At 36.9% G+C, this 21,299-nt stretch overlaps 1 protein-coding gene across 3 annotated transcripts in view; it reads right to left on the minus strand.

The window, feature by feature from the left end:
- The window catches only part of LOC145980658 (uncharacterized), a 34,511-nt gene extending 14,587 nt beyond the window's left edge, over positions 1-19,924 (minus strand). For 2 of the 3 annotated variants that reach the window (XM_083113709.1, XM_083113711.1), the window contains exons 1-4: positions 19,846-19,924; positions 12,344-12,484; positions 11,026-11,195; positions 3,632-3,823 (exon numbers count right to left, since the gene is read on the minus strand). In XM_083113709.1, coding sequence (XP_082969835.1) covers positions 3,632-3,823; positions 11,026-11,195; positions 12,344-12,410 — 429 coding nt within the window. In that variant the 5' untranslated portion in view covers positions 12,411-12,484; positions 19,846-19,924. The remainder of the gene's footprint in view (positions 1-3,631; positions 3,824-11,025; positions 11,196-12,343; positions 12,485-19,845) is intronic. The other variant, XM_083113710.1, reaches the window with a different exon arrangement.
- Positions 19,925-21,299: the final 1,375 nt, after the last annotated feature.

Genomic DNA, 21,299 nt, shown 5'->3' on the forward strand with positions numbered 1-21,299 from the left:
ATTTACAGTCATACTAATTAAGTTACATTACCTCTAAACAGTCTTGCACTGTAGCGTACCAATGCTTAAGCTTATCAAATCGCTCGAACACAACTAGTGCAGCACATACAATGCTATTTACAAATATATTGCGACATCATGAATCGTGTTCATTATTGACTAAACGTCAGAAAATAATACGACGACGTATGTACATGTATTAAACTGATTTGCATTACAGCCAAAAATGAAAGACTTGGTTAGATTTCCAATCTACAATAACAAGAAATCCAGACATCAATTTATCTGCATGAATCAGGTTGCAAATTCACTGCGCTGAGAAAACTGTACCTTCTGGCATTACCTGATATACATATGCAACTCTTCACCTCAAAATTTTCAATTATTTCTTCTCAAAATTTTGAATAATATCTCCTTGAAATTAACTCTGATTTATCTTGATTCTCATTCTTGGTTACGCGTACTTTTATGACACTCGAAAGTCTACCTAACTGGACTATATCACGACAAATCCTTATTTTTTGAAGATGGTGGCCCATTTTGTTCTTATGCATGCATTATCTGCATCGTTTTATGTTGACTTTGGCCAACTGCACCAAAGTTCACGTGAAAATCTGAACTATGCTACTATAGTCAGATTACAACTTACTGCGACATTCCCAAGATTGTTTCAGACGACTTCCAAATGTGGATCCAGGTGTCGGCGTGTCAAGGGAATACTTACTTCCCTTGAAAGCTGCTAGCATGGCGACCGGTAACCTTGGCCCATCTTTATATCACCGGAACTTAGCAAATAGGAGCTTCCTCGAGGAGGATACCTTCCCGCGATGGTATCTGTCTGGATGAAAGAACTTTCGTCGACAGGACGATGCTAAAAAAACACAAAACCTTTCAAAAACTAGAGGCCACACTTCGCCTACAACATCAGGTGACCATTCTTCTACGTCGAACAGTTTCCCTCCACTTTTGCTACCGGATCAGCTGTTTGGACTACTCAAGACATCTAGTAATGATCTCTTGAAACACTACGCTCTTGAAGTTTGTAGTCTGTGAGCTGAGGACATCTGTCGTAATCAGGCAAACTTAATGGACTTACCCTTCGTGAAGAACTTGCAATACCCCAAAAAAAAAAAAAAAAAGTAACATAATCCATACGATTATTTTTATGATTATAATTCTGTTTTTTACAATAGATATTATGGTGATCTATCGTCATAGTACTATTAAAAATGTTAACAGTTTATGCCTGCATCAAGTTTATTCACCTTCTATGGAACAGAATAAGCGTGACATTCTGTATTATTGCCTACAGAATGGATAATCATAATCGAAACAAGTTTCAAAGTAGAGGGCATCATTTTGATTCACCAGCCTCACCAGCTCTGGAGGCCAGTGTAAAATGATGACATCATGGTTTAACCTGGTGAAATACGAAATGCCGAAGCGTGCATCAGCGGTGCACTAGCCCGTCCACCGGTGGAATCTGAAAAGTACCCTTTGTTCATGGAGGACCATCATGCCATCGTCCAAGAACTTTGTGCTGAAGCTGCTAACACAACAGAAACAACTTGCATCTGATTCAGGCTCTCTCAGCCAAACACAATATTCCCATCATTCGTCAAGACTCCGTAGTCTCCAAACACAGCTCCTGATTTTTGGGTGTTCCCAAAGCTGAAAATGCTGCTGAAAGTGACACTATTTGAATTATGTGGAACTCAGTTGTACTCTATTGCCACGTTTCAGCAATGTTTCCAACAATACTCGGACAGCTTGTAGAAGTGTGCGTCATTCCAAGGAGACTATTTTGAAGGAGATTAGTCTTCAATCTCCAGATGAGTACCGTATTTACTCATGTATAGTGTGCAATTTTTCCAAACTTCTTGCCCCTAAAACTGTAATGCTTATAATGCACGGAATAATTCGGACAGCCAACATGAAACCATGCATGTTTTCATTATGTCACTGCATACTATACAGGGTGTTTCTAAAGGTCGTTTACAATGCTTGGGAGGTGATTCCTCACATGAAAACAAGCAAAAAGTGTGAGTTCCATTTTTACGACTGAGGCTTAGTTTCCGAGATAGGAGCCTCGCAAAAGGTGACAAAGTGAAAGTCACACCTAACTGGGACGAATACTATCACAGATAGAGAGGCGGTTCCAAGTGAATCATCAAGGAATCATATGTGCCCAATTCCTCTGAGGACTCCATTGCGCATGCGTGCAGTGAACTTTTCATAGTGACTTCCGGACTGAGCACATACGATTCCTTTATGATTTACTTGGAACCGCCTCTCTATCTGTGATAGTATTCGTCCCAGTTAGGTGTGACTTTCACTTTGTCACCTTTTGCGAGGCTCCTATCTCGGAAACGAAGCCTCAGTCGTAAAAATGGAACTCACACTTTTTGCTTGTTTTCATGTGAGGAATCACCTCCCAAGCATTGTAAACGACCTTTAGAAACACCCTGTATATCAACAGGCACAAATACAAATTATAAGGATGAAATTCTTTAGTAATAATATTTTTTAAAAAAGCACTACAAAAGTGAAATGGCCATTTCCATGATTTTTCACTTTGTAACGGAATGTTTTGCAACACTGAGAAAACAATAGAATTTGAGCATGCACCTCTTGACACATGGGATGTGTATCAGTCGTATTTGTCGGGCGAGAAATAATACAAAATAACTTCCTGAGTGCTGGAAACCTATAACACAATTTTGATCTCGCTTTTTGCTACTACGAAAGTGAAAGCTTTGGGAAGCTAAACACAATGGAGGTGGCGTGGGTTGGTGACACAAGATGATAATTCTCCTCTTGGTCCACATATCAACAGCTTTACAACCTACAACTAAGAAAGTCATACCTTGAACCTGAATTGCATTGTGCATTATATGAAAGATATAATTGTGTGGTTTTTCTCTATCAAAAACCAAAGTGTGCATTTTATCTCAGTTGTCTCAACCTCTGTGGTATGTAAATAATGCACATTGTTGTGCTATGCAAACTTCCTGATGTATTCACGATATAGGAAGTTCCATCAGCCTATGGAGTCAGCTGTTTGCAATAGAGGTAGTAAAAATCACGATTCGGCATGGAGGAAGGTCTCCATGGCCTGGGTGACATAGAGGTGAGTCAGACTGAGAAGGGACTGACTTCTGATTTGGATTGAGGAGAGAGAGAGGAGCTTAGAGAAAGGAGTTGAGGGAAAGTGAGGCCAGGCCTGGTCAACCTGCAACGAAGCCTAGAGAGGACTTAGTTTATTTTATTCTTCGAATTTATCATCACTCTTCACATAGACAGTTAATTATCCTAACCCAGCCATGATTCAAAGGTTCATAAAACCCAATGAGTGACCATTGTCTCTTCCAGTTGTTAAGCTGTTTAGTTTTAGTTGTGCCTTTCGCACTGCCAAGCATTTAACTTGTCATGTTAATGACGAGTGCTCTCATCATTGAGGATGAAGGATGAATAAGTTACATCACCCATTAATTAATCGTGGGAGTGACTGGTTCTGATCCCCATCATTCTGTAGAATGATACGTAATATCAAAAATTACATTACAAAAGACATTTGTATGGAAGTTTCAAGGAAAGAAAGGAACGAGACAGATTGTAAGTGCATACTCACTTTTTCTACATGCGTGCATAAACCATGCTCTCTCAATTTTAAAGCCCTGATTTCTGCTTCTGTCTGCTCCAACCTGGCTTTGAAATCACCAGCAGAGAATATAACCTCCAATGTAGGGTCTCTTGAAGGCTTGAAGGAGCATAACCGCGACTCTTCCAGAATATACACCTTCTCTCCCAACAGCTTTATGAGCTAGAAAATATTAATTTGTGATTACTACAAAACAAACAACTTATCTTAAATATCAAAACCTTTAGGGCTGAGCTGATAACACTTTGAACAGATACCGATGCCGATACTCTAACCGATACTTGAAAATTGTAATAATTAAAATTTGTTCAAAATAGTAGTGTGTAAATATTTCTCTCCAATTATATACATCAATTTACTAAGAAATTTACTTTAGAATATTTAAGAATTACATCAGAATATTAAAATGGATGTTATGTAATAAAAAAATAGATTTTTGTTCAAAATAAAAAAAAGTTTGAATTTTGCATAATTTCCAGGACAATTAGACTCCGTGAAAATGTCACGCAGCATTTTTGCGGACCCCACAAAAGACCAATATGCCGGTAAAGTATCGGCTGGTATCAGATACCGATAAATCAGAATCAGGATCGGTTCAGCCCTAGTTACCTTGCTTAGGAACTTATAATACTAAAAATAGCTACGAAATACAACATCAGAACTACGTTCGAAAGAAGCGAGGCGAACGGTGCGCCATTGGTCGCCGCTGTTGCATTACCCATTATTGCTTCTCACATCTGTTGAGAGTATGAGAACTCTTATACCCTCAGGGCTTGCTGGGTCAATATATGGGAAACTCTATTATGAAACATTGCATAACTATTTATTTAAATAAAAGCTCGTTGAACATGCTGTAGTCAAAACTTGTTTACAATTATCATAATATACAAAGTCCAATTTACAATAAAAATTCCTTTGCATAAATCTACACTCGTTTACAATGGCATAAACCCAAAATTAATAACAATTCTTAAACAATTTAATATTATTAAAAATTTGCCCCTTGTTAATTATAAAGTTTCCCTTCCTTGGCGCTACTAACTTTTAATCAGGTACCAATGACATTGATACTAAAATTTACTTTTTCTGATTATAGTCATGGCCTCGTTAAACACCTTATCTCTCTCAGAGCGAGGAGTAAGGGGGGGGGGGGGTATATACACCAAAAGTGAAACGTTCTGGCACTTTTACACTCAGTATATACATACTGGTACGAACATACGTTTGGGTGCCTTCCCACGGTACGCGGTGACAACACCAGAGATCGAACCAGTCGGTACCTCCTCACAGCACGAAGCCGGGATCGAAACTGGTTTGTTTACCTACCACTCAGTTATAGACTTGGGGACGAGCCAACTAAGGCTCGGGTACCTTGTTCCTCAGCACGAGGCTGGGGTCGAACCAAGTCTTAACCGGGTTCAGACCAGGCTGTTAGGGCTGGAGGTGGATCTCTCAGCCTAAGCTGAGGAGCCAGCCCTCGATGTGCTCCAGTCAGTGTCCACAAACCAACTGATCCTAAGGCCACAATCAGGCTTCTTTTATAGCATTGGGAGCCCTGATCGCAGCGTAAGCATGTGGCGATTCTAGGAACTTCTGAGATTTACTATGGTTGCGCTGCCCAGCTGTGCACAGTAATAACTACTACCGAGGCACCTCTAGTGGCAGACGTATGAACTCTGTGCTTAAGGTATATTGAATACAGCCAAAGTTACCAACTTAGTGTATTAATTAACATACAGATCAGAAGTGCCATTACAAAATAAACTAATGAAAATACAACCTTAATAATTTATAAACTTACGAACCAGGCTGACAGCCGGGGATGTTAAAAGGGACATCCTCAAACATTGCACATGTAGTGTGTCAGGAACAAACGCACGAGAATTGAAATTGTGTAAAAAAAAACGGTAGTGACACACAATATATTTTTCACATACCACCCCAAGCTTCCAATATTCAAGAGACACTTTACATAAGTTAGTCAAACGCATATAGAATACTAACTATTTAAATCACTTTGGGGAGCTATATCAAACCCTGTTATGGCCATTCAACGTACAGTCAGTGCAGCACAGTAACTGAGAGAACCTTACACTCACTACCAATCAGGAGACAATGGTTGCACGTAAGTGATGATTTTTAAGTTATTTTAAGTTTAAGTCCTATATGTATGCTACAATTGAATGTAATTGCAAATGTTTTACAGCATTTGTACTCTGGTTATTTTGCAATTTTCATATATTTCTTTACATTAACAACCATGATAATAATGAAAGAGATGAAGCACAGACACAAAAATTCTATGTCCCTTACCTATAGTGTAAATCACGACCCCTGAGACCTTCTGTAAACAAACGGTCTCACAGATTCGATGTATCACTCCGCGTCAGCTGATTCATGACCGCAATCATCTGCTGTTACACTCATAGTTCACCGCACCTATTCATTTGATATAAGAGCCTCTGAATGTGAGAACCCGCTCTCAAAACATCAGACGAATATGCAGCCGCATACATTGTTACTCTCCCGGTAATTCTCTCTTTCATAACCCTTAAAACTGCAGACACTGACACACCACTTCACTGGGATACCAACTTAACCACTTCATTTACTGGTTTCTCAGGATACTACTGACAGAACGTTACATAAATATTGAGTAATATCTGTTTCTCGCCCCTTTTCAAAGGCTGTCCTTGCTGGTGTTTTGAAAACAAGCTCGGAGAACACGGAGACCTTCCCGCACGCATAGAACTCGGCATGTTATTTTTCTAAGGATATGTCAGGCAATATTAGTAAGTTGCACTACTTCCTTGCTGTTCACATGATTAATTTTAGAAAATAACCAATGTTATAAAATATCATTATGTACACAAATCTCTAAGCTCATTGAAAGTTACAATGCATATTACTACAAAATGTTCACACTTATCTTGTCTTGCCATGTTACCAAGTTATTTTATGAAGTGCACTATATTTGGCGGAACAAAAATCGTTATTAGGATGCTTGTCAAAGTTTCCAACCGCAATAAATTTACGAACTTTTTGTCTTGTTTTGATCATCATCATCAATATATTTATTGGACTTACAGCAATGCATATGGCTGTTTATGCCCATTATATATTTGTTATTTACATATGCTTTGTAACAAATTAGAAAATCTTTTCATTCATCCTCAATTATCGTTAATCATATGGAACCTATATTCCAATAGAAAGATATATGGATGGTTCTCAGAAACAATTAGTGACCCTCGTTTCACTAGCATAGGAATTCCTCAAGGTGCACCTTTAAGTCCTTTATTATTTAACATTTACACAAATGAAATTCACTCCTTACCTCTTTATCCGTTCCAGTTAGTACAATACGCAGATGATTTCTGTTTTTACTGTACTACAGATGATGCAACCCAAGGTATAATTAAAACACAGAGATTAATTAACACCATTAGAGAATGGTTTCATAATGCAGGATTAACCCTTAGTGAAAATAAATCCAAAATCATTTGCTTTAATAACAAACGCACAGATAGTTATCCCAATAATATTTTACAAATTTCTGACATCCCAGTGACAGATTCTCACAAATATTTAGGTGTACATTTTGATAGACGTTTTACATGGAATACACACATTTTATATTTATTAAACAAAGGTCAAAAGTTTTTAAACATAATTCGTAGCATGACAACAACAAAATGGGGAGGCCACCCAAAAATTTTACTTCTCTTTTATAGAAATTGCTTTCGCTCATTTTTCGACTATGCAGCTTTCAGCTACGGGGGAGCAAAATCCAATCTACTCGACAAAATAGATATATTACAAAGAAAAGCCTTGAGAATTTGTCTAGGTCTTATGCAATCAAGCCCCAATGTAAGTGTTTATATGGAGAGTAAAGAGACTTCTTTGAGTCACAGGCGGATTCAATTAACAATAAAATTCCTCCTTAAATCATGGGAAAATCATCCTCATCCATTTAATAAATTGTTTGAAATACAAAAACAATGGGCTGAAGCCGATGTAATAAATCCTCATACCACCTCATATTTCCTTGTATACTGTCATTACTTATTTCCAGAACGTCGATCTAATACTTTCACTCTCTTACATCCTTTGATCTATCAACTAGATATTCCATTATATACTCAATGTTCAATCCACTTCAGAGATCTAGGTTTACATGCATTGTACAGAGAAAAATGGCCAATGCATGTAATGATTTACACCGATGGTTCTAAGAATAACAATAGTGTAGGATGTGCCTATTACATCCCAGAGAAAAACATTTATCAACAATTTAGATTACCTATAGAGTCATCTATTTTTACTGCGGAAAGTTACGCCCTATACAAAGCCTTACAATATGGAATAGCGGAAGACTTTAAAAAAATTCTTCTCCTTACAGATTCGCTGAGTGTTCTTCAAGCATTATCTACATCCTATCCCAAATTATGTCACCAATCATATCTTATTATTTTAATTATTCAACAAATTCAACTTGCTTGCAAAAGAAACATTAACATACAATTCAGTTATGTCAAAGCACATGATATTAATGTAGGAAATGATAGAGTGGACATATACGCTAAACAGGCCAGAGATTTACAACTCATAAGTTTCAATAGGTTAATGTATACTGATTTATTACCACGAGTAAAAATCAAACTTATGGAGCAATGGAATGAATGGTGCAAAGATCAATTTAAGTCTGTGGGCAACACATATAGATGGATTGCAGAATTTAAATCCAAAGTCCCTTGGTTCAATTCATACACACTCCCACGACAAATCATAGTTTTTATTAATAGATTAAGAACAGGACACGTACGTACACCAGCACATTTAGCAAAAATAAAAATTAAAACTCAAGAAAATTGTAAATGTGGCAATAATAATCCTGATGCTCAACATTTAATTCTAGAATGTCCAATCTATTCAGATCAACAAATCATACTCTACAAAGGTTTTCAACGTTTAAAAATTCCATTTCCAATATCACTATCATCCATTTTAACAGATTTATCCCCTTCATTAATATGGATGCTGTATGCATATTCTCGAAAATGTAGACTTGAAATATAAAGTGATTTTTAAGAAACAGCAAAATGGACAAAAAAAGTGAATGATTTATAATAATTGTTATATATTTGTGATTCCGATTAATTTGTGAGACTAACTGCAAACTTTAGAAGAAAACATTAAAAGAAATAAAAAAACAAAACAATAACGATGTCCAAAGTCGACAAGATAATGCTGACAGGGACAAAAAAAGAAGAAGAAGAATTACATAAGATACAATTTACATAAAATCTACAAACAAATTTCAAATACACTCCTATCTATATCATCCTTAGAAATATACATTACCATGTTATATCATTTTGTCTAAAAAATGCAAGTAAAATATATTCAATTTACATGCAAGAAAGAAGCCAAATTTATGGGAAATGATTACTGGTGCAAAGAGTTAACCATAAAGGTGATGCAATAAGTAAAAGAAGAAAGAGCATTGGGTTTAAAGTGAGACATCATTTGCGGCAGCGTATCCCATACTACAAATTGGCCATTGTTTTGCCTTACGTAATGAATCCTGTAACAACGCTGGATTTTCGTGTGGATTACTTTACTTCTATGAGTTTGCAATGCTTTCTGCATGCAGGTGGTTTTGTTTACAGAAGGTCTCAGGGTTTGTGATTTGAACTTTAGTATTTGTATTTCTCTTATTTTGTGCAACAATGATTATTTTCTACTAACCATAAATATTTTGGTGCATTATTTGGCCAACTGTGATGGTGAGAATGAAATGAAATGCATGACAGAACGCTCATGAAGGAACACCCATGCACAGTTCAGAACTCTATCGTGGCAAGACTGTGAGATGACTACTGAACATGCTTGTAACAGAGGTGGCATCAAAGAGTAGATAAATGCAGGGTGGCTGAATTTTGAAATTCAGTTAATTTTTTTCTATGGAAATTTCCACTGCCCTTTTTCCAAAATGTATTTACTGTATCATTTAATCAGAATAATAAACACTCAATTATAAATTTTTGCACAATCTAGCCACATTTTAAAATCTTCAGCAATATGGTAGAATCAGCCATATATTAGAATGTATTGCATAGTTATCCATGCTGTTACTGGTTGAGCCTTCTGAGAAGGCCAGTCTGGTGTAAGAGTTAATTATTTTTAATTCAATTAATGAATTAAATGTTTTAAGATCACATTTCAAAATATGTACCTTTATCTTAGTTCAATTCATGGTTTTCTTAGTTTGTATTTGCAAAACAAAGTAAATAAAACAAATGCTGTCTCCAGAGAAAACATTGTTGCTGCCTGAATTATGTTTAGTTTTGTCTACCCCTGGGTGGCATGTCTTACTCAGATGCGTTATGCTAACCACTCTCCCATGGAGATTAGCGACGCACCTGCCTACCACCTAAAGTGAAAACTAAGCCTCAAGACAGGTTAACTTCGCAGCAGGTTTCATGTATAAATCCATGCAAGAATGGCCCTCAGCATCTCCCGTGCCCGTCTTGCCTCAACCGCCGAGCTGGTCATATCACAGTGAGAAAATCGGCAGTATTGCAACAGAACTATATTCTGTGTGCGCATTTGGGTCTAAGTATGCGAAAAGTTGCTGCAAACTTCACCTGTTGCGGAGCTTACTATTGGATTAAAAATTACAGATACTAGAGTTTGGATCCCATTTAAAAATTAACCAGCAGACATACATAAAAATGAGTGCAATTCTGTGTTAATCTATGTTTTGCAAATAATCGCTATCATTGAAACACAGCGATGCCCGTTGAACCATGGAAACTGCCAGTCAATGCTTGCAGTGTTGCCACGTTCCATGTACAGCTTTACTCAGCTGAATAAAAATCTGTATAAAATCGGTTTCCCAATGTGAATTTACAATGATAATGCATTTCAAAAACATATACCAAGAGCAAAACAAGACCAATATTGTATTTGTTGGACTACCCAATGCTAAGAAAATGTTCTTTTGCAAAATTACAAGCCCACTTTTTGAGTAATTTCGAAAACCTGAAAATTAATAATTGTGTTTATGACCTTTCTGCCTGCACCCTAGTAAAATTTCATAACAATCGGACAACCCATTTTTGATTTACAGATATTCAAAGATAGCGATTGTTTGCAAAATTTAAATTTTTTTCTTCTCGTGATGATAAAATTGGTTAGCACACATTAACGCAGAATTGAATGAGCTAAATTTTGATGTAATTCATTCTCGTGTAGGTCTAATGGTTAATTTTTAATTGGAGTCCAAACTCGAGTTTCCATAATTTTTAAACTCACAGTAGGTTTATTATTCTTGAATGAATTTGAAAATAGTTAGTTACCTTTTCCTTCTCCTTGATGTCATCCTGTAGATTCTGTATGGCTCCTATTAGATTATTTTGGCATACACTATATCTTGAATCTATGTTGAGTTGCCGGGTTAAGGCTTTCAACAGTTCCTGGTATTTTCTGTCTGCCCTCCTGGCCCTTTCCTCACAACTTCCAATCTTATCTGAAGTATAGATATGGCCTTGTGGTCAGTGACACTTGTACAAAGTTTCGTGACCAAAATGTTAACAAAAATGTTTTAGAATGAGTACATTGTAAATATGTATGGTTAATAGGTAAAGTTAAAGTTCCATGTCATGAAGGCACATTTGGAAGATGTGGACCTGGGGCACCACACATTCTCGATTTCAGCTATTTTTTTGAGGTGGTGTGATCAGCACCACACTCTGGCTGCCTTCCGCCCCTACCCCCCAGGTACCAACCGATCTGAGGTTGGGCGAGCCCCAGAACCGCTTTATGTAGGGACAAGTTGGAAAAGTTCCGACCTTAGATCTCCCACCCTGGAAATCAAACCCAGGTCTCCTGCATGGAAGTCTGACATCCTTGAGACTAGATCACTGTGGCTCATAATGGGGTACATGGTGAAACTTTGTGTCAGTTTCATAGATTTGAAAACAATGCAACAGCCTTGAATAGATGTTGGAAATAAAGAGATAACAACCCTGGCAAAGAGAGAGAAAAAAAAAAGGATAATGATTCTTGACCTGTAGGAAGGCCAAGACGAAGATGGAAAAGATTGGATTGATCTTTCCCAGAATAGGGGCAGATGGAAGGCTTGTGTTGCTGCAGCCATAAACCTTCAGGTTTAAGAATGCTAGAGAGTTTCTTTACAACAACATGGAATCTAAGGATTTTAAAGATCACAAGAAATTGAATTAAAATTAATGTGACATGCCTGTAATGTTGTTTTAAGTGTTCGGCACATTCTTCGCCTTCCCAACAATTTATCATCCATGTTGGGAGACGATGACTGTGTTTTAGCAAATGTTTTTAGGTGTTTGAGAAGAGTAGGGCTTTTGCACTGTTTCTGAGGAAGTCTTTAGACTAGCCTTGCCTTTTTAAATGTGTTGTGTTTGTCCTGTGCAAGCCCCTTTATATATATATATATACTTACTGGGCATTTTGAAAGGTGTATATATCTTATGTTCTACAGCTCGACATCAATGCATTAAACATGAGATTCCAAATATAGTTTAATGAAATACTTTTATTCATGTTTAGCACGATTATAGTAATATTAGACTATTTTACAGGTTTTCATGCATTATGCATCTATTTTACACATCAAGCTTGTTACTACAATGTACATACCTCTAAGCTGATTTATTGTTTGTTGTTTAGACACTATTAGTTGTCTTTGTATCTCAAGATCCTCCATCGGTTCTCCTATATTCTCTCCAGTTCTAGTTCTTTCTCATGCACTTCTCAATATCTCCACAAACCAGTAATTTCCTAGAACCACACAAATATAAACTGATAGAAATATAACATTTTTGATGAAGGGGTTTTCTCCGGATATCAACCAGGAGATTTCCATATAGGTTTCTGAGCACTAACGTCAATCTCATCTGCAGGGATTGAAGTGAGGAGATGTGTCAGGGTGAGGTTAATCCCTTCATTCCCTGAACATGACAGTGACGTAAGCACTCGGAAATGTATCCAGAAATCACCTGGTTGATATCCCAAGAAAGCCTTTTCATCATCCACTGCCAGGAAAGCTTCAAGAATTAAGCTATTCTTGGCTCATCTTTCATAGATGTACACTGCCTATAATGACAGGATTTGTTTTCAGTCAACTTTAAGCTCAGTTAGGTTCATTGGGACTAGCCCAATAGTTCAAGGTATCATCCGAACCACTGTGCATTTTGCCTAAATCCACAAAAGGTAAAAATAAAAAATACTTGATTGCCTGGCCATTTTTTTCAAAATCTCATTTTATTGTTGTGACTCCTATGCAAGGGTAGTTTGAAATAGGCACTATATTCTTTTAAGGAGCGAATTTACAATACCGGACCCCTCCCAGATTTTTGTAATATTTTGCATACTCAATAATTGAGGCCTCCTAGTCACGAATTTGAAGTTAAAATTTGGGGGTCACATGCAGAAATTGTAAAATAAGGAAAATTGAGTGGTCCGCGATCAGAACAGAAACCCTGGATTTCTCCACGAAAACAATGGTTATTTCAATATTTTATGTTTTAAAACAAAATTTTACCTATATTTGCCTAACCTAACCTTACTGTGAATGGTTTGTGGGGCACCGTAAAAAAAAATGTCAGTTTCGTAGCATTTTAGCGACAAATTTTAACTACACAATCGTGATCAAGTGTCCTAAATTATTGACTATGCAAAATATGAACGAATGCCCATTATTATCAATATGTACCCAACAAAAAGTTACTAAAAAACTTACGATTCGTGAGTATAAGAAGAAGGATGGAAATTACGGATGGATCCGGTATTGTAAAATCTTACCTCTTTTAATTTGACTTTGTTTAAAATGGTGGCCATTATTGTTTTATGCTGCCAGCATCTTTGACCTTTGTAGACAGTTACGATAAATTTGATAGCTCTGCTAAGAAAAATGATAGAAAGCTGTCCTGTGCCTTATTTTACCATCTCTAATGTAAATGGCTGAGAGGCCCGTAGCCAGGAATTATTTGTAGGGGGGGGCGAAGTCAATCCTAGAGGGGGCAAATTTTTAATATAGTGTGACGCGTTGGCAGATATAACAGGGTACACAGAGGCACTTGCCCCCTCCCCCAAAAGAGATAAGTAACAGAAAAGGGATGATATCTTGAAACTGCAACGAACAAAAAAAACTTCGAGCAACATCAAATAGCAATATTTCGATAATGACCTTTCCAGATTGCCAAAGAATATGAAGTTTAACATAAATACCTAGGTAGGCTAATAGGGACTGTACCTACTTGATATTTACAGATCGATAATGTTAATAGACAATTAATATGCACCAACAACTTTAGGCCTCTCTGCAGAATTGATTAAGGGAGCCCTTTATAAATCATGCTTCATAATGATTCCCTCTAGTTTCCAGTATGCAAGATTTTCACAAAAGAATCTAACGAGAATCCAACAACACCATTGTGTTGTGTTATGCAAGAAAAATCGAATTAATTAAATAATAATAGTTACATATTACCTACACTTTGATGAATTGTGTAAAAATTTGTAATACATTTTTTTGTACTTGCTAAAACATTAAAACATGGGTACTTTAGTTCACCACGGACTATTTATTTCAAAGGTGAGACTCTTGCATCACTACAGACAATGTTTGCCTACTGGCTACGCTAACCATTTTGCAAAATATTGTGTGAATTTTATTATATTATAGTTGAAATACATGTTTTGACACCTTATAAACAAATAGGAATCCCTTGATTGATCAATGACTTCTTGGATTACAGTGTCATCATTAATATTTCATACTAAGTTTCATAGAAATAAATTGTTTTAATAGGGTGCAATAATTTTTACGGGGACGCCATGGCATTCTCTTTAACACTTTTTTTTTAATATAGATCGTTTGGCTCCCAGGGCCGACTCCCGCTGCCCTATAGCTATGGTTCTGAACTTGGACTATAAGAATAGCATACAATGCGAGCGAAGCGACCAAGAAAATTTTACGAAATGTATTTTTATTCGTATAAAATTAGAAATCGAGGGGAGGGGCAATTGCCCCTCTGTGCCCCTTGCAAGTGCCCTTGGTCGTCTGGTAGACAAATGCAAGGAACAAGTAAGAACTAATTCCATCATGAGTATCCAATTGTCCTGCTATTCTTAGATTCTCCTAGTCTTGCTTTTTTACTTCAATGTTTGCTTCCCCTAGAATGGACTTCCGTCCAAGGTCAGGGGGAGGGGACAATGCCCCCTGCCCCCTGTAGTTGCGGCACTGTTTATGAGTGAATATTCATCAATTTCACGTCATCCTTCATTGTTGCGATTAGCTAGAAGTGACAGGAAAGCAACGCAAAGTAACAAAAATCAAATATCCACTCCCTCTCTCTACCACACTATTACCAAAAGGACTTGGGAAACAAAAATTTAAGCAAATTCAAAGTTCATAGCAAAAAAATCCAAGAAAAACATCCAAACACATTAGGCACCTTTAATACAAGACTACTCAAAATGTAACAACTGTTCTAGAAACTGAATATTTTGAAATCATTTCCCGAAGTCTAATCTGGAAGCGAATTTTTCCCCCCAATCCTGATACGACATTATACGGAATTCCATACACCCTAATAAATTACAAAATCAATAAGTGTCTTTGTAATGTTGCTAGAGTAACACATCATATAATTGTAAAGATTAGTGAGAATTCCAGGTAGGAATGTGTTCTGTATTTTTGACAGGGGGGGCAGAGCAGGCTCTCAGGGGGGGCAGTTGCCCCCCCTGCCCCCCCTCTAGCTACGGGCCTAGGACCAAAGCTTATATTTGCTTCTCAACAAAAAATATTTGACTTTTTCAGCAGGGAAGTAATGTAATATCACAGCTATGATTTTTTTTAGAGGAAGGATATACATCCCAAGTTTTATCAGAAAATATTAGTCCCTTCACTGGCTTTCTTGAAATGCTTGACATTCCTTACCCCTTAGAGAAAGTGAAATATTTTGTATGTTTCATGAAGATTATGTTGTTTATGAACGTTTTCAGTTGTTTTTAGCTCGTAGAGAAGTGTTACTGTGAAGTAAAGTACATTTGTAAATTTAGCGTGAAGCAGAACATCCCGAAGGCTTCGAGCAAGTGAATATAGCAACACGGCATTCCACAACAGTAGCAGATGGGACATTGCCTACAGCTTCAGAAATATATAATAAAATAAAGTACATCAAACACGAAGGACTGAAAACTTATGAAACCAAAATAGATGTGAAATTATCATTAGGAGTGTTAGATATATTGGTGGTATAATTTTACATTGCTAGGTTAGGACCATTAGGTTTGGTACTGAGAGCAATTTTCAACTGTTTTGTTAAGAGTGCTAAGTTTGTTGGTATGAACTTGTGATCTTTTGTTGTTGTTTAGCTATGCGAGTGTGCATACAGCATGCTTTTACTAATATAAAAGCAAAAATTCTCTAGAGATGGTAGGCTTTTACGTATTTGGATCATACTTTGGGATCCAATATTGCGGTTACTTGTGATTTCAGTTCCCTGGAATCAATTTTATATTAACTAACTCTCTAACCTTCTTAAAAACCCGAAGGTTCATGGCTGCAGCAACACAGGCCTTCCATCTTTCCCTATCTTGAGCAAGATCTAAATACTCTTTTCCATCCCTACCGATTTTCCTTAGGTCCATCTCAACGTTGTCCCTCCATCTTCGTCTTGGCCTTCCTACAGGTCTCTTACCATCAGGTTTCCCAACAAGAATCCTGTAAACTCCTCTTTCCTCTCCCATTCGTGCCACATGGCCTGCCCATCTAAGTCTTCTTGATTTAATTATTCTAATAATATCTGGACATGAATACAAATTATGTAGTTCTAAATTATGTAACCTTCTCCACTCACCTGTCTCCTCATCCCTTTTAGGACCAAAGATTTTTCCTAAGGATCTTATTTTCAAATACTCTCAATTTATGTTCCTCTTTCAATGTAAGGGACCAAGTTTCACATCCATATAATACTACAGGCAAAATTACTGTTTTGTATATTTTAACTTTTAGTTTCTTAGATATTAAACGAGAAGACAAAAGTCTATGAAGAGAGAAGTAACATGCATTTCCTGAATTAAGCCTACTTTTTATTTCCTCTTTAATATAATTTTCATTTGTTAATATTACTCCAAAGTATTTGAATTTGCAAACTGGTTCAAACGAGTTGTTATCAATAATTAGATTTTGATTATTACCTAACACTTGGTTTCCGCCTGTAAGCATATATTTAGTTTTCTTTTTGTTAACTTCCAAACCTCTCTCTTTAGCAGTTTTGAAAAATATTTTAGCATTATGTATTCTTAATTGTATTCACATCATCCTCCAGTGAGTCTACATCATCCGCATATGCTAACAACTGAGTCACACCATTTAATTTTAGTCCTTCTTTAGTTTCTTTTACCTTCCTAACAGCATATTCTAAGGCAAAATTAAAGAGCAATGGAGATAATGCATCTCCTTGTTTTAACCCACCATGAATTGTAAATTTGTCAGACATATTAATACCCACACGAATTTTACTTTCTGTTTCACTGGTGCATATTTTTATCATACTAACAAGCTTCTTAGGTATTCCAAACTCTACTAATATATTATATAATTTATCTCTTTTGACCCACACCCCCTATACGCCTTCATGGCGTGGTGCTAAGCACAGGGGAACACTTTACCTTTTTTTTTATCTCTTTTGACCGAATCATATGCTTTTTTGAAATCAATGAATAGCTGATGGACATTTTGATTACATTCCCACTTTTTTTTTCAAGTGTCTGTTTGATGTGAAAAATTTGATCTGACGTTGATCTGTTACGTTTAAATCCACATTGATAATCACCTATAATTTCATTAGCATATGGTGTTAGTCTTGTTAAAAGAATGTTAGACAATATTTTGTATGTTGTTGAGAGTAGAGAAATTCCACGGTAATTTATATTACATGAAACATTGTAATGTAATCTGTCGATTAATAAAAAAATGGTACCAGTTTCATAGATCGGAGACACATTAAAAACGGATAATTTGTGTTTCGCATGGTTCGTACTTACCAATTGTGTAATGCAGAACATAGTTCAAGGTGCCATTATACTTTTTACATGAAAACAAACACAATTTTTCACAGAGTATTTTTTTTATTCCCTTCTTCGCTTCCTTAACACACAATATGGCAGGCAAAACTTGTCTACCATAGTGGGTATGTAGTGTTTCCAACCTTCTTCACCGAAAAACACCTACTATCGTGTTCATTACGTGTGCAAATTGTACATTATGCATGGGTAGCTGATGGATAGCCCCACGAATCATTCCGATAAAGTTAGGTTAGGTTTGGTTATGCAAGCCTAGTTAAAAAGAAGGGGTTGGAAACACTGGCAGGGGGTTATGTCATCAAACTTATGCAGCATCCGGTTCACGTAGGGAAAGCAATGGCAATTGTGCATCGGTGAGATATTTCTCATATTTGCCATATTGTGTGATACGGAAGCGAAAAAGGGAATAACAAAAACTACTCTGTATGTGAAAAATTGAGTTTGTTTTCGTGTAAAAAGCATAATGGCACCTTGAACTATGTTCCGCAATACACAATTGGTAAGTACGGACCATGTGAAACACAAAATATTTCAATTCGGTGCGAGTAGCCTAGATGCTAGAATATAGAAGGAAGAATGAAGTGGACAATGCAGGCTTATAGAAAAATGTTGTAGTTATGAAATCCTAGGTTAACCGATTCTTGCTGGCCACAGTGTTTTTTTTTACAATTTAACTTACCCCTTACAATTGCATGCATACATTTTCGTAATACCAGTGACTTTCAAGTATTGCCCCCACCTCCCAAAAAAAAAGAAATTCATAAACTGCTATTCACATAATTTTCCGCCTCTTGCATTGGATGCCTTTTTTTACACTCCTGGCAACCCTGCAAGGTTTTGGCCTTGCTTCAGCTGCATTTATGTCGCTTACTTCTGATTTCAATTTGGTGCTAAGATCACCGACATTCATTAGCAGGACTCAATTAGTAAGTATGCCAAATATGAAGAAAATCAGAGAGGACGGTCATCTTCAGTCATACCAGTTAGGCAAGCATAGTTAAAAAAGGGGGGGTTGGAAATACTGACAGGGGGTTTCGTCATCAATCGTATGCAGGATCTGGTTCACGTAGCGAAAGCAATAGCACTTGTGCATCAGTGAGATGAAAGAAAAAACCTCGACGAACGTTGGAAACCTTAGCAAACTCATTTCCGTAAGTCGTTTCGGTATCTTCTGTAAAAATGAAGAAATGTGTCTCCGATATAACGAACTGTTACCAAAAGATGACCGAGAAGGTGTTTGACTTGCATGCGAGGAGTCATACCATAATGGGAACCAATCCAAATGTTTAATGGTTTTTCAAAATTTCATCAGAAAAAAAACGAAGTATTGCACAAATAATCATAATAATAATAAAATCGCCTTTATTGGAGCGGGCGTGTTTCAGCCTCTAGGGCCGTTCTTACAACAAACCCTTGTCTGGAAGATTAATGCAATGGAATAAAGAGTACACATTGAGAAAAAAAATAAAAATAAAAACATGAAAAGGATTACATATCAATACAAATAAGAACAATTAAATATATAGGTATATACACGTATATGTATAGATAATGAAAAAGAAAAACAGATTTACCTATAAATTGTTGAACATAGGTATCTAATGTTTGTTGCTTTTGTTTTAGTACATATACATATATATTCAGTAATCTGGAACAATGAAAAATATAATAGTAATAATGAAGTGAAATAAAATAATGAAATTATAAGATTCATATGCACACACTTGAGTTACAGTGAGTATTTTTATGAATGAAAAGTTGCTCGTGATTAAGTATGTAAATGTAAAAATTACTGCTACAATAAATTTGAACCTTGGTGAAAGCAATTACCATTGTTTGCACTTATAAAAAGTGCAAGTTACTGGTCAAAAAAGGTAACTGTTCCGATTGTTTTATGATTTTTTTCAAATTATGCTAGCAGGAAGACTAATTATCGTAGAATTTTGGCAATCATTGTCACACGAAATTTGAACCTTCCTTAAAGTAATGAGCACTGTTTGGGATTCGAAAAAAAGTTATTTATGTTGGAAAAAAAACTTAAAAATTACCTTACACAATCATCCGGGTTTCCCATGTATTTTCCATTGACTGACAAATGAGCACAGATCATATATCACGTGCCAAGTGCCAAACGACTGTCGTCCAGTGTTGCCAACAGCACGAGAGAAAAACGGGCTAAATCGCACCCAAAATGGAGCTAAAATTCACATTCAAGGGGCTAGATTTACAAAAGTGCGGCTGCGTACTGAAAAAAAATTTTGTTCTTAATTCTTGGGTGTTTTAGCGCAAAATTTCTGAAACTCAAGAACCACAACTAATCAACTGTCAAGATGAGGGGCATACGCTCAACTAAACTAAATTTTCTACCTTAAATAATTTATTTCCCCCGTAAATTGTGGTGCAGTAGATTACACAAAAGCATTACACATTTTCGGCATATTCCTCCTTCATATATATGCACACACACACGGCCGCACGCACGAACTAGTCTCTGGTCGAGCCTCACTGTTACGAACGATTCGTCGATTCCGCACCGCATTTCTGTGAACTTTCAAGGACCAGATGCAATGCAACTGAACAAAGATTCGCATTTTCTGGAATCGACGCTATCCGTAATTCGCCTCGGGCTACACAGCACACCAAAACCAGAAACAAGGGGATAAAGTGACAATGTGCACTTGCTACCTGCTCCCCAAGAGGGGTCGTAGGACGAGCTTGCAGTTGCAGAGGAGGGTCGGTTAAGTGAATTCTTATTTGCAGTTTACTTTACTGAAAATACCAAAAAAACTTTCATTACTGAAAGGGCTAGATTTGTAGCAAGATTTCTCTCTGTAGGGCTAAAAAGCCCCTTCGGGCTTTTGCTGAATTTTGGGGCTGAGTACGTACTCAAAAGGGCCAGTTCTGGCCCCAAAAGGGCCAACTTGGCAACACTGCTGTCGTCGGGTCGGTGTCGGGTCTAATTTTTCGCACAAGCTTCAAACAACTTTCCGCGATTCGCCTTCTGACGTCAGCCCAAGGCTAACAAATCTACAAACTTGCCCCTTCCTGTGGTTGCGCCACTGCCTTGCGGATTCTACACACATACTGGAAATTCTCCTATACTTGCGACGTCGTTAATATTAAAACAAGTAGTGAAATACAATACAATTAATAAAGCGGATACCACTATACTCGATCCTCGTTTATATTCGACCTGCAAGGGTAATTTTATAAAGGATATCTAATGACGGCGCCAGGAAATGAGCAGGGTAGGGGGTGGATCACCCTGGTTGAATTTATGAAATGTTCTAGCTGTATATGTGTGTTATTATTTTATTATTATGGCGCCAACGAGCGAAGACGTGCTTTTATCAGCTCCTCTCAAATTGAAGACAAAATATGATGATAAATGTGCAAAGTGTAAAAGATCTGTAAAAAATGGAATTCTGTGCGACATGTGTGACGAATGGTTACACTTTAAGTGCGGCAACCTGAATGCCGATGAAGAAATCGACCAAAACAG

This window comes from Lepisma saccharinum, chromosome 28 (assembly GCF_977018435.1).
Source record: "Lepisma saccharinum chromosome 28, izLepSacc3.1, whole genome shotgun sequence".
Taxonomy (NCBI): Eukaryota; Metazoa; Arthropoda; class Insecta; order Zygentoma; family Lepismatidae; genus Lepisma; species Lepisma saccharinum.